At 36.2% G+C, this 15066-nt stretch overlaps 1 protein-coding gene and 2 long non-coding RNA genes across 3 annotated transcripts; 2 read left to right on the forward strand and 1 right to left on the reverse strand.

The window, feature by feature from the left end:
* Positions 1–205: 205 nt before the first annotated feature.
* Positions 206–9244, reverse strand: LOC108252784 (39S ribosomal protein L43, mitochondrial). The gene is made up of 3 exons (XM_026825922.1): positions 8938–9244; positions 984–1090; positions 206–435 (listed from the first exon to the last, which is right to left on the reverse strand). The coding sequence occupies exons 1-3, from the start codon at positions 9072–9074 to the stop codon at positions 221–223; spliced, it is 459 nt and encodes a 152-aa protein (XP_026681723.1). The 5' UTR covers positions 9075–9244; the 3' UTR covers positions 206–220.
* An 865-nt stretch (positions 9245–10109) lies between these two features.
* On the forward strand, positions 10110–11043 carry LOC113468770. Its single transcript, XR_003392406.1, has 2 exons — positions 10110–10265; positions 10787–11043. It is a non-coding gene; the product is annotated as an uncharacterized LOC113468770 (long non-coding RNA).
* A 1304-nt stretch (positions 11044–12347) lies between these two features.
* LOC113468769 lies at positions 12348–14461 on the forward strand. The gene is made up of 2 exons (XR_003392405.1): positions 12348–13029; positions 13981–14461. It is a non-coding gene; the product is annotated as an uncharacterized LOC113468769 (long non-coding RNA).
* The last annotated feature ends 605 nt before the right edge of the window (positions 14462–15066 follow it).

The following is a 15066-nucleotide window of genomic DNA, read 5'->3' on the forward strand; positions in this document are numbered from 1 at the left end:
CTTACATAAAGCCAATTGTACGTCGAGAATACGCGCACGTAATTGGAAGAGTTTGAATTTCATTTCCGGCGTTTCACACTACTTTCTGTTGATGAGTTACATGCAATATGTATAGAGAAATTAACTTAATAAATTAACTTAATAAAAGTATGAAGGGTCAATAAATGATACTGGATAAAGTTAACCAAATGAATTATTACTGTAATCTGTAATCTCTAGACTAAATACTTACACTAGGGAAGGTGGTAACATTGGCTGTGGTATCTTGGTTTTCAAATGGACTCCAAACACCTTGAATAGATGGGTTGTCTGTGTGCCAAAGCTTCCTGTATGCCATAATGGGTGCTCCGGCTCGGGTTTTCATCAAATTTACCCATTTTGTTATTTCTTCCCGGTTAAAGTTGTGAAATGACATGTGAAATCTTTCACCATTTACTAAAATAAAAAGATAATGATGATGGAGTTTAAAGTGAAAAATTAAATGAGACACACCTTGCAACAGGCATAGGTAACAGGGGCATTTTTTTACAGCCCGCAACAAGTTTACTATTGTGAATAAATCATCAAGTCACAGCCTGAATCCCACAACAGATAGCCTCTTGCATGCAATATTTCAAATTGTTTATCTTAGTAATTATTTCACAAAACAAATGTTTAGTAGTTTTACTTTCTCTTTAATTATAAGTAGGTAATAAACCAAATTTTTTCCTTACACATTGTCAAACAGGGATTTTCCAATTTATTCTAAAAATCAGACTGTTAAATATGTCAGCCTTGTTTTCTGGGGGTGTTTTCACTGAAAATTAGCCAAGGGTGTCTACACTTACAATATTCTGTGATGAGATGTGGAGAATGAATTTTTTCCTTACACATTGTCAAACAGGGATTTTCGAATTAATTCTAAAAATCAGACTATTAAATATATCAGCCTTGTTTTCTGGGGGTGTTTTCACTGAAAATTAGCCAAGGGTGTCTACACTTACAATATTCTGTGATGAGATGTGGAGAATGATGTCTTCTAGGTTTGAGATAAAGAACAAATTGTGGACTTTCCTTGACAAAATCAATCATGTCTGTTTCGATGAAGTCTCTGAAAGTATATTAAAAGCATTAGAGTTAGGTAGGTGTTTATTGGAAAAATAGAACAATGTTGGCTTGAGATTTCTGAAATTCTCAAATATCAAATTCTTTGAGGTAAAGCAGAGCTTAATTTTTAAAAGTATTAGAGTTAAGTAGGTGTTTATTGGAAAAATAGAACAATGTTGGCTTGAGATTTCTGAAATTCTCAAATATCAAATTCTTTGAGGTAAAGCAGAGCTTAATTTCTTTCTGCAAGACATTGATATTGTTGCTGGATAGGTCCAAGACTTGGGTATCCAAGTCAATTCCTTCAGGTATGGTGTAGAAATTCCGGTCGATACATTCCACCGTTCTCTTGCCTGCTTTCCACTTGCATGAGCATCCTAGCGGACAGGAAGCTTGGGTTACTGATGCAAGTAGTGTCAGCAGGAAGACACTTAATATAAACTTGTGGCACATTGTTGTTCTACATTCTATTCTATCTCAACTTATGAAGACCTGGTGAGATCTAAAGTGAAGTACCACATTGTCACAGAAGAGAGACCATGGTCCACGTGTGAAATTAAATCTAATGGATATTGATTCCTCCAAGGTTATAGCTTCAACTCATCCATTTCCCACGCTCACTCGCTGGTTGCTTCATCAGGACTTCACACTTACTATGGTGATGGTCTACCTGTAACAAGAGAAGAAAACAAAAAGGTCGTTCAGTGATACCCATCTCTTTGTAGGTGCCTATCTACCCCATCTAACTATACTTAAAAATAATTGGGCAGGTACACCTAATGATTAGGTGTTGAATATGTCGGTCCTCGTTGAAAGGTTGAAACACATATCTACCTAATGTAGGTAAAGTCAAAGAAACATCAATTCGCTTCAGATGAATAATAATTATTACTGTGAATGTGACCGAACTTGAACTCAAATGACCACCTTGGATCATAATAAATCCTTATTACCTATATCTATGTCTCTAATCGTGATGTCCAATGTTCAATGGAAAGAAAAGCCTCGGCCGAATCTTCAAAACGAATCAATATACTCTAGGTACAACTGGAAAGAAGAATTCCTACTCGTTAAATTCTTTAATTCTCTTGAAAGTTTTGGCTTGATTTAGATGTGGATGTGAAACGTATGGCTACTTTCATATCAAATTTCTCATCCTCCTGAACAATAATTTAGCTTTGTCTTAGGAGATGGGAGTTCCGCTCTACCAAGCAAGTAAGCAAGCTGTACAAGAGCTACCTAGACGGTGAGAAACTTCAGTTTCACAGGAGATGGAAATTGTTCAACTTTGAAAAAACTTCAAGGTTAATAATTTTGGACGCGGTCGAACCTACATTATGTACATGGGTACCTAGGCGGATACTTATAAGTATATTTGGGTAGGTACCCATATTGTAGTTATTTTCAATTGTCTTCTTCCTCTGTAAATTAATTCCGAAGACATTTTGAATTTCCAAAGGTGTAAGTAAAATTGGTCCAGGAATACCAATCCCCTGGTGGCTCCTTGAATTGGGTAAAATGAGACACTATGGTCATTCCAATAGGGTTCTGTCAGTTCTGTGCCACCTAGTCTGTCAATTCTTTCACACATATTATTCTCTTACTAAAACGGGTCTATCCATAGTATATTGAACTATAGAGAAAGCGCTGTTTAGTCCGAAAAAGGACTCCGCAATCCGATTCGCATTTAAAAAGTGCTGTCATAGTTCCACGTATTATTCAAGTCAAAATTCCTCTACGTGACGTCACTTTATGGGACACTGATATTATGCAGAAGGTCCAGATTCATGTGTTAGTTACCTTTGTACCTAGGTTGGTCTCGCTGGGGTGGATTCGAATCTATCCAGGTACTTACGTACGTCTTAACATTAAGCCAGTCACTCATCACTATCAGGTGTCAGGTAGACCTGACAAGCGGACCTGATCGGGTGTAGGTATCTGATAGTGACTGGCTGGCCTTAGTGTTTACCAGGACAACAAAATTAAAATAACAGCTATACGGTATATCCGAAAGTCAGTCCAAATGATTTCGTGATCATTGGGGCTCTCTTTTTATTTTCAATTTTCGTAATTTACAAAACATTCATAATGTTATAAAAAAAAAATGTACAAAACAATATTTAATAACTTTATAATAACCTACCTATTAGAAAGGTAGGTAATGTCTTAAAATAGGCAATAGACAATTATTCACATCCGATTGTATTTTTGATTATGAGGAGACATTAAGTAAATTCCTTCTGAGCTCCTAATGTGATATGAAACAACAAAATTAAGACTAGTGCAGTTTATATTCATAGTTATAATTTACATGATTTAGTATAACATTAACATTAATTAATAAAGGTACCTACCTACAAACATAAAATCCTAGATCACGTTATCTAACACTCAAGTAGGTACTTGGATATTCAACAATATTCAGATTTCAGAAGGGGAAAAAATAAAATAGGTAATATTATGTAACAAAATAAGAGGGGATCCCGTCAGGGGATTTTCCACCGTCCGTCATAGGTACCTACTCCCTACATTACAAAAGTTTATCAAGGTACACCACATGTTGCTTTGCATACTTATAAGTATATTTGGGTAGGTACCCATATTGTAGTTATTTTCAATTGTCTTCTTCCTCTGTAAATTAATTCCGAAGACATTTTGATTGCAGAACTCCATGACTTGTCGAGGAAGTTGAAAATTGTCGCAGATAATTTTAAAAATGTGATGTCATGCCATTTTCAGGCACTTGCAATGTTAAAACGTCACAATAGGAACATGTTAGTAAATGGCATAGGCACCTAATGAGACTGAAAAGCCATTCCGGTAGATATACTTATACTCCTCTTCAGGAAAAGCATCTAATACCTATGTAGATGCCATAATTATTATAATATGTACTCATACTGATAACAGTGATAACCTAATAACCTAAGTTTGTTTTCCAGTAAAAAGTAGTGGCTACCTGACTGTAGAGTGTAGTGTAGACACATACTGAGTCTTCTATCATGATACTTTCAGATCTTGCAGGTTATTAGATTGGTACCTAGATGTTTATATCAAAGAGCTACACAACTCAAATCTGCCTTGGTTTTCTATTCTTTTTGTGCAATGATCCAAATTGCGACAGTCTTCATATTTCCTGTGCATTCAGATTCAGAACAACATTGGACTATAATTATTTCATCTTAATTTATAGAGCATGTAAAGAGCAATAGTGGTGTGTAAAGAGTGGAGTAAAAAAGAACTGTGGTGCTCTTTTCAGTGGAGTACTTGGTCAATAAGTCAAATCCCTTAGGAAGTTGAATAGTGAGTTACATATTTTAGGCTCTAAAGGCCAGACACTCACTATCAGTTAGACCTAACAGGTAGACCTGAGAGGCGGACCTAATCAGGTGTGCTTGATAGTGAGTAGCTGGCCACAGGAATACCAAGCCCCTGGTAGCTCCTTGAATTGGGTAAAAGGAGACACTATGGTCATTCCAATAGGGTTCTGTCAGTTCTGTGCCACCTAGTCTGTCAACTCTTTCACCCAGGAATACCAAGCCCCTGGTGGCTCCTTGAATTGGGTAAAAGGAGACACTATGGTCATTCCAATAGGGTTCTGTCAGTTCTGTGCCACCTAGTCTGTCAACTCTTTCACACATGTTATTCTCTTACTAAAACGGGTCTATCCATAGTATATTGAACTATAGAGAAAGCGCTGTTTAGTCCGAAAAAGGACTCAGCAATCCGATTCGCATTTAAATTATTCTCTTGCTAAAACGGGTCTATCCATAGTATATTGAACTATAGAGAAAGCGCTGTTTAGTCCGAAAAAGGACTCAGCAATCCGATTCGCATTTAAAAAGTGCTGTCATAGTTCCACGTATTATTCAAGTCAAAATTCCTCTACGTGACGTCACTTTATGGGACAGTTATTAATGTTGAAGTTTCTCATTTATCTTAACTTTGAGACAATGTGATAACATGAAGATCCTGTACACGATGTCATATTCCAAAGAGACTGAAACGCTTACATAAAACCAATTGTACGTAGAGAATACGCGCACGTAATTGGAAGAGTTTGAATTTCATTTCCGGCGTTTCACACTACTTTCTGTTGATGAGTTACATGCAATATGTATGTCTGCCATACAAAATATTATGTTAGGTTATTGGCAATAGTAAAAGCAGTTATGTCAGAATAGGCACCAAATAGCTAAAATACAGAATTTATTTGGGGATAAGGAACTAAATGTTAAATTAATGTCGTTCTTCGACGATTCTACTGTCAAATGATACTGTCCGCTGAAAGTCTTAGGTAACGGACTGTATTTAGGCGTTCTTTTTTTATTCCAAGCTATTCATAAATCCGTGCAAATATTTATACCTATGTGTAAATAAATTACGAAAAATAGCAATTAAATTTGACACCCAGGATTACACAGGATATAGGTACCTACCAATTTTTTTCAGAATAAATTTTATCTTTACAAAGGAGGCAAGATCTATTTTGATCAATATTTAATTAATTTACAAATTTTAACACAATTAAAATTTTGACGAGGTAGGTACCTACTTATGCACGTACTTTTTACCACGAACCAAGTATGGCCATTGCTATCTGACATTACTACATTTTGTAGTTTGTACCGTAATAGTACAATACCATCCTTAGTATCTTAGTTAATATTCAACGGACAATCTTGTACAATAAAAACAAAAACAAAGTGTAGAAATTTCATTTCACATATTGGTTTATTCATTGCATGCAACACGATAGTGGCCAAGAATTAGACAATATTTTTTACCTCGATCTATCTATGATTAAATTTATTAGTCGCCCATTTAGGAAGCGAAATGATGGTTTAAATTTGACGAAGGTAGGTTATGAGTACAAGATACGTATACAAGCATTATACGTATCTTGTTATTGTTTATACCTTCCACTAATGAATGTATTGTATTGCATAGCAAGCCCTTTCAGACAAAAGGGAAGATAAAAAATATATATAAATAGGTAGGTAGTACTACTTGTTATATGCTATGTCAAAAACTGGGAAGGTTTCCGAAAGTGGCAAAGATCCTCTTCCCTAGTGAAATTTCGGGACACTTTCTCAAGGGCGGGTGTTGAAAACCGCGAGCATAATATTTAGTCATACTTGGTAGAAAATTTGGGTTCAGTGGGGGAAAAACAAATAGGTTCTTACTAAAACTCTAAGCGCAGAGCGATTTCTTTTACCTATTAGGTACTTAGATACTTCGCTAATACGGCACCGGCGGTAACCCCTAACAGCGTAACACAAATGTTTCTGACACTTTTTTTTACCTGGACTAATATACTACCGACCCAAGTTTTATCTGTCAGGTGGTTCTACAATGATTCTTATCATACCCCATCAACATGAAAATTACATTGACATGCATGTTTTGACATTCTAAATCACCTGAGTACTGAGTATCTACTTGACTGACGTCCTGTTGTCTATTTGTTCTCCTTGGATCCACTCTCCAGCTGCTGTTTCTTGAACATTTCCAGTAGAATTTCAGTGGCTGACGACTCGGATTCAATGTATTTAGAGAACTTTTCCTGTGAACATGATTTCAAAGGTAATGAAATTAATTAAACATACAAAAAATAAATAATAAATTTTGTTTTGAGTTAGTCTAAAAAGGCTAGCAGAGATGATTACTAGAAATACCAATTCACCAGTTGGGGCATTTTATTTAACCGTTAACCAAAGCTCGATTTAGTCAAGGTCACTACCTCCCCTCACATGGAAGTAACAAAATCAATCATGTCTGTTTCGATGAAGTCTCTGAAAGTATTAGAGTTAGGTAGGTGTTTATTGGAAAAATAAAACAATGTTGGCTTGAGATTTCTGAAATTCTCAAATATCAAATTCTTTGAGGTAAAGCAGAGCTTTTTCACAGAGCAGAAAAAGCTTCGCACCATGACGAGATTACGAGATATTTTGAAGTTCATGTAAAGGTAAATATTAATTAGGTACTAAAGTACTTACATAGGTCTGATGTTTATGGCACCTATAGCTAAACTTCTAATAATAGAAAAGTTTATAAATACAAAGTAGGAAAAGCTTCGGCGAATCAGCCAGTATTGGTTCTATCCATTTGTGTCTGAGTGCGTGTCAGGATTTCGGGAAGCATGTTTGATATTAAAATTTTAGCAACGTAAAGACAGCTTTTAAGGAACACAAAGATAAGTATTTAAATATTTCTCAACAAGATGAAAAGGCAAAAAGTAAATTTATGACCTTTTCCTCGGACCTATTTTGAAATTACAAGTATGTACCTACATACCTAGGTACTTGAACTAAATCATACATCGGTAGCCTGGTTATTTTTGAAGGAAATAATGCTCCGCTTGCCTGGGGTGTACTGAGGTAACACAGGAACTCCTCTCTGCCACACACGCAACGTCTTAGCACTGGGCATTTTGTCATAATCATTGACAACAGGTAAGCCAAAGTCTGGCGGGAAATCCTGGATACTACTGGATGCCTGACTTGAGAGATTTATGATTGGCAACATATCATGGGGATCATAAAATCCAGAAGAGCTCTTGGACCTATTGAAATGCTCAGGCGTAGAGTATTGTTGCCACTCATTGTACCTTGCAGCACTAACCAGGTCTAGATCTGAAGCACATTGTACTACATGGGCGTTATGCAAGTCCAAGTCTTTGGGTAGAGGAGGTCTGGCAGGTAGCTCAGTGTTATTGTCATAATTTGTATCTGAAAGGCTGTTGTTCTTAGTGACAGACCCTACAGAACTAGTTGAATTCTTAACAATAGAGTTGCTGATGTTTTTATTGACTAGTTTGATGACAAGGATGCCGAATGCTATCATCAGCACGATGATGAACAGAGCGATGATTAAAGATCTCATTTGAAAACTGCCTGCAGCAAATCCTGCATCACTAAACTCAACAATGATCGCTTTCTCAGTCCGTCCTGCGTTATTCTCTACAATACATACATAGTTGCCATCATCAGTGTGAAGTTCAGTGTCAAATACAGTTAGAGTACTTTTCTGATCATAGATGTTCTCACCCCCTGGACTAGAAGCAGCTGCTAAGTCTACACCTCCACTGAACACACTCAGGTAGCTGTTGTCTTTGGATAGTACAGTCTCCTCCTTGATATTTATCTTGTTACTATTCCAATTGACATGGTCATAGATCTTACGATTGATGGACCACATGATTCTACAGGGTGTAGCGGATTGAACTCGACAATCCAATGTCAAATTAGATCCCGGTAACACCATGACTTTCTCTTTGACAGGTTCATTGTTATTTGCAAGTTCAACTTCAGGTACACAAGCAAAGTCATTGATAGAAAGTTCAAGAAATGTTTGACCAATGTTCTTTTTAGGACCACTGATACAAATTGGATCAAAAGAGAACTGGATATTGTACTTATCAATGAATTGTTTCACTTCCCGCAATTTACAGTCACACAACCAAGGATTGTCATAAATGTCGAGATTTCTAATGTAAGGGAGTTTGTCTACAGTTCTTGGTTTTAAACTGGCGAGTTTGTTCCCATTTAGTTTGAGTGTGTCTATCTTATCAATACCATAGAATGCTTCTGAATATATTGTGTGTATTTGGCAGTTGGACATATCAAACTCATTTAATATGTACCAACCTACACATGTCTATCTTGAATTTTGGAGCTAATCTACTAGGTGACTCTGATTACTACTTGACACTAGGTGACACTGATTACTAGTGCACTAATAATCCAAATCCACTGTGAAGCAATCCTTAGTACCTACACTAAAATTTCAGAGAGTAAAAAGATAGGGTGCTTGATTACCCAAATGAAAACATAAGCCCTATTTCCTTACCTCACACCACGACTAGATCCATGACTCTTGCAGAACTTGATGGTCATTCTCTTAACCTGGCACATGTATCGGCCCAATCCATTGACTAGGGGAGCTCTCGGGAACCCAGTCCTCAGATATAAGTGTGACTTTGACATGGCGATAGATCACGTCTGATCGTCCAACAGCTTAAAGGATCAATATTTTCCCGATAAATAGCTCAAAAGCTCAATATTTCAGAAGAAAACAGGAATATTGGGTTTCAGAATAGATAAAATCCTTGAATTCCTTGATCTCCTTCTTCCTTGTAACAAAATTTTGATATTTTTGATCACATATTTTGAACTAATTCAAATTTTAGCGCCATTCTATTCCAGGCGGCCATTACTGTACAAACATGCGTGTGGTCTCTTTTAAAAAATGAAGGGGTAATATAACTCGGTCGAATACAAAGCACATTGCATCATCAAGCTAAATTTCGGGCGTTTTATAATAATGTCTAATCTAGTAATCTCCTCTTCACAAGTCCACACAGTGTTATCGAAGGCTGTGAAGGCCAGTCTAGTTAGCTTGGTTGGTAGTGCGTCCTCCTTGGTGCCTTGTAAGCTCTAGGCTGCGGGTTCGATTCCCGGCCGGGTAAAGCTTTATCTCTACCTAATGTAGGTAAAGTCAAAGAAACATCAATTCGCTTCAGATGAATAATAATTATTACTGTGAATGTGACCGAACTTGAACTCAAATGACCACCTTGGATCATAATAAATCCTTATTACCTATATCTATGTCTCTAATCGTGATGTCCAATGTTCAATGGAAAGAAAAGCCTCGGCCGAATCTTCAAAACGAATCAATATACTCTAGGTACAACTGGAAAGAAGAATTCCTACTCGTTAAATTCTTTAATTCTCTTGAAAGTTTTGGCTTGATTTAGATGTGGATGTGAAACGTATGGCTACTTTCATATCAAATTTCTCATCCTCCTGAACAATAATTTAGCTTTGTCTTAGGAGATGGGAGTTCCGCTCTACCAAGCAAGTAAGCAAGCTGTACAAGAGCTACCTAGACGGTGAGAAACTTCAGTTTCACAGGAGATGGAAATTGTTCAACTTTGAAAAAACTTCAAGGTTAATAATTTTGGACGCGGTCGAACCTACATTATGTACATGGGTACCTAGGCGGATACTTATAATAATTATTCACATCCGATTGTATTTTTGATTATGAGGAGACATCAAGAAAATTCCTTCTGAGCTCCTAATGTGACATAAAGCAACAAAATTAAGACTAGTGCAGTTTATATTCATAGTTATTTACATGATTTAGTATAACATTAACATTAATTAATAAAGGTACCTACAATATAAAATCCTAGATCACGTTATCTAACACTCAAGTAGGTACTTGGATATTCAACAATATTCAGATTTCAGAAGGGGAAAAAATAAAATGTACTTATAAGTATATTTGGGTACCCATATTGTAGTTATTTTCAATTGTCTTCTTCCTCTGTAAATTATTTCCGAAGACATTTTGATTACAGAACTCCATGACGTCGAGGAAGTTGAAAATTGTCGCAGATAATTTTAAAAATGTGATGTCATGCCATTTTCAGGCACTTGCAATATTAAAACGTCACAATAGGAACATGTTAGTAAATGGCATAAGCACCTAATGAGACTGAAAAGCAATTCCGGATTCCGGTAGATATACTAATACTCTTCTCAGGAAAAGTATCTAATACCTATGTAGATGGCCATAATTATTATATGTATGTACTTATACTGATATCTAACAGTGATAACCTGATAACCTAAGTTTGTTTTCCAGTAAAAAGTAGTGGCTACCTGACTGTAGAGTGTAAATAATAAAGGTACCTATAAACATAAAATCCCAGATCACGTTATCTAACACTCAAGTAGGTGCTTGGATATTCAACAATATTCAGATTTCAGAAGAAGGGGAAAAAATAAAATAGGTAATATTATGTAACAAAATAAGAGGGGGTCCCGTCAGGGGATTTTCCACCGTCCGTCATAGGTACCTACTCCCTACATTACAAAAGTTTATCAAGGTACACCACATGTTGCTTTGCATTTGATCGCGCGTCGCCATCGCGTAGTAACATTAGAAATCGTATACAATGGGGTTGCAGCCTTTCCAAAGCATGTCCCTATAGGTAGTAGGGCCCTTGTACCCTTATTGAAACCATTAACTTTACAATCACCAATAGCTTCAACCTAAACTGATAAGCATCCAGATAACTAAAAGGCTGGTATACCTACCAAGAGGTCGTTAACAGATGGTGGCATACAGTAAACAGCAAAAGTACTTCTAGGTGGCTAGGTGCCTGCTACATAAATGTTATCAGTATCACACTTGTACTTTTAAATACTAAGCATGTCTCTAGGTAGTAGGGCCCTTGTACCCTTATTGAAACCATTAACTTTACAATGACTAATAGCTTTAACCTGAAACTGATGCCTGGCAGATAACTAAGAGTTTAATACCTATACCAGGAGGTGATCAGGTGGTCGCATACAGTAAGTATACCTTCCTACAGCAAAAGTACTTCGAGGTGCCTCCTACATAAATGTTATTGATGTTATTGGTATCACACCTGTACATTTAAATGCCTATAATATTGACCGGATACACAAATAAGCGACAGTAGATAACTACCTACTATTATTACTTTTAGGTAGGTATTACTACTGTCCTCTCAGAACCTACCTTTATTATTTGTACAAATAGGTAAAGATTCTGAAGATAACTATTAAACATTGTTTACACTGTCGATTTTAAATGAAACTTGGGTTAAAAATATTTTGATCAAGACGTTACAGTTGACGTAGGTAATTAGTTAGGTACCATAGGGATAGGCTGTAGGTAATTAGTTGTCTGCTTCTACCTAATCAAAGGCACATAGATAGGTACCTATTTTGCGTTAATCCTTCGATGATAAGATTAGAAAACTTTCAGTTTTTCTGAGTAGAATTTCTTTATTTGCTGGACACATAAAGAAGTTTTAAATACCTATGATGACCGTACTTATACACAAATAAGCGACAGTAGATAACTACCTACTTCTACGACGATAACTACGACAGTAGATTTTACTACTGTCCTTTCAGAACCTACCTACCTAATTTATTATTTGTACAAATATTAGGTAAAGATTCGAAGATTGTTTACACTGTTGAGTTTAAATAAAACTTGGGTTAAAAATATTTTGATCAAGACGTTACAGTTGACGTAGTTAGGTACATCTACATAGGAATAGGCTGTAGGTGATTAGTTGTCTGCTTCTACCTAATCAAAGACACATAGATAGGTACATATTTTGCGTTAATCCTTCGATGATAAGATTAGAAAACTTTCAGTTTTTCTGAGTAGAATTTCTTTATTTGCTGGACACATAAAGAAGAAGGCGTTCTTTTTTTATTCCAAGCTATTCATGAATCCGTGCAAATATTTATACCTATGTGTAAATAAATTACGAAAAATAGCAATTAAATTTGACACCCAGGATTACACAGGATATAGGTACCTATACCTACCAATTTTTTTCAGAATAAATTTTATCTTTACAAAGGAGGCAAGATCTATTTTGATCAATATTTAATTAATTTACAAACTTTAACACAATTAAATTTTTGACGAGGTAGGTACCTAATACTTATGCACGTACTTTTTACCACGAACCAAGTATGGCCATTGCTATCTGACATTACTACATTTTGTAGTTTGTACCGTAATAGTACAATACCATCCTTAGTATCTTAGTTAATATTCAACGGACAATCTTGTACAATAAAAACAAAAACAAAGTGTAGAAATTTCATTTCACATATTGGTTTATTCATTGCATGCAACACGATAGTGGCCAAGAATTAGACAATATTTTTTACCTCGATCTATCTATGATTAAATTTATTAGTCCCCCTTTAGGAAGCGAAATGGTTTAAATTTGACGAAGGTAGGTTATGAGTACAAGATACGTATACAAGCATTATACGTATCTTGTTATTGTTTATACCTTCCACTAATGAATGTATTGTATTGCATAGCAAGCCCTTTCAGACAAAAGGGAAGATAAAAAATATATATAAATAGGTAGGTAGTACTACTTGTTATATGCTATGTCAAAAACTGGGAAGGTTTCCGAAAGTGGCAAAGATCCTCTTCCCTAGTGAAATTTCGGGACACTTTCTCAAGGGCGGGTGTTGAAAACCGCGAGCATAATATTTAGTCATACTTGGTAGAAAATTTGGGTTCAGTGGGGGAAAAACAAATAGGTTCTTACTAAAACTCTAAGCGCAGAGCGATTTCTTTTACCTATTAGGTACTTAGATACTTCGCTAATACGGCACCGGCGGTAACCCCTAACAGCGTAACACAAATGTTTCTGACACTTTTTTTTACCTGGACTAATATACTACCGACCCAAGTTTTATCTGTCAGGTGGTTCTACAATGATTCTTATCATACCCCATCAACATGAAAATTACATTGACATGCATGTTTTGACATTCTAAATCACCTGAGTACTGAGTATCTACTTGACTGACGTCCTGTTGTCTATTTGTTCTCCTTGGATCCACTCTCCAGCTGCTGTTTCTTGAACATTTCCAGTAGAATTTCAGTGGCTGACGACTCGGATTCAATGTATTTAGAGAACTTTTCCTGTGAACATGATTTCAAAGGTAATGAAATTAATTAAACATACAAAAAATAAATAATAAATTTTGTTTTGAGTTAGTCTAAAAAGGCTAGCAGAGATGATTACTAGAAATACCAATTCACCAGTTGGGGCATTTTATTTAACCGTTAACCAAAGCTCGATTTAGTCAAGGTCACTACCTCCCCTCACATGGAAGTGTGTTTATGACGTGAGGGGCGTTAACCAATTTTTTAGGTTTATGTTTCCCCTCTTGCCATACTAAATTGAGCTCTAAACTTCAGTTAACGATAGAGTCGCTATTTTTTCTCGGTTAATGCGAACAGCTTTTTTTTTTTTTAATCAGCTGATTATCCCCATTACGAGATTTTTACCCCCACAAATAGGTAGGTAGTACTACTTGTTATATGCTATGTCAAAAACTGGGAAGGTTTCCGAAAGTGGCAAAGATCCTCTTCCCTAGTGAAATTTCGGGACACTTTCTCAAGGGCGGGTGTTGAAAACCGCGAGCATAATATTTAGTCATACTTGGTAGAAAATTTGGGTTCAGTGGGGGAAAAACAAATAGGTTCTTACTAAAACTCTAAGCGCAGAGCGATTTCTTTTACCTATTAGGTACTTAGATACTTCGCTAATACGGCACCGGCGGTAACCCCTAACAGCGTAACACAAATGTTTCTGACACTTTTTTTTACCTGGACTAATATACTACCGACCCAAGTTTTATCTGTCAGGTGGTTCTACAATGATTCTTATCATACCCCATCAACATGAAAATTACATTGACATGCATGTTTTGACATTCTAAATCACCTGAGTACTGAGTATCTACTTGACTGACGTCCTGTTGTCTATTTGTTCTCCTTGGATCCACTCTCCAGCTGCTGTTTCTTGAACATTTCCAGTAGAATTTCAGTGGCTGACGACTCGGATTCAATGTATTTAGAGAACTTTTCCTGTGAACATGATTTCAAAGGTAATGAAATTAATTAAACATACAAAAAATAAATAATTTTGTTTTGAGTTAGTCTAAAAAGGCTAGCAGAGATGATTACTAGAAATACCAATTCACCAGTTGGGGCATTTTATTTAACCGTTGAGTACTTTTCTGATCATAGATGTTCTCACCCCCTGGACTAGAAGCAGCTGCTAAGTCTACACCTCCACTGAACACACTCAGGTAGCTGTTGTCTTTGGATAGTACAGTCTCCTCCTTGATATTTATCTTGTTACTATTCCAATGCATACCTATAATCAAACCTTCGCGTTTATCAAAAACAAAAAACTCGTGAGCCAGGTGAACGGGTATGAACGCAATGCTTACTCAACTTACCAGACTACCTCTGGTGGCCACAAGAAATCAATGTTCCAGTGAAGATATTGGTAAGCCCAGTCAAAGGTCAAAAGAAGAAAGTTGTGGAGACAAAAGAAATAATTTGAAATGAGGAAAAGAGTTTGAAGATGGAGATACA

The sequence above is a fragment of the Diaphorina citri genome, unplaced genomic scaffold, assembly GCF_000475195.1.
Source record: "Diaphorina citri unplaced genomic scaffold, Diaci psyllid genome assembly version 1.1 scaffold841, whole genome shotgun sequence".
Classification (NCBI taxonomy): Eukaryota; Metazoa; Arthropoda; class Insecta; order Hemiptera; family Psyllidae; genus Diaphorina; species Diaphorina citri.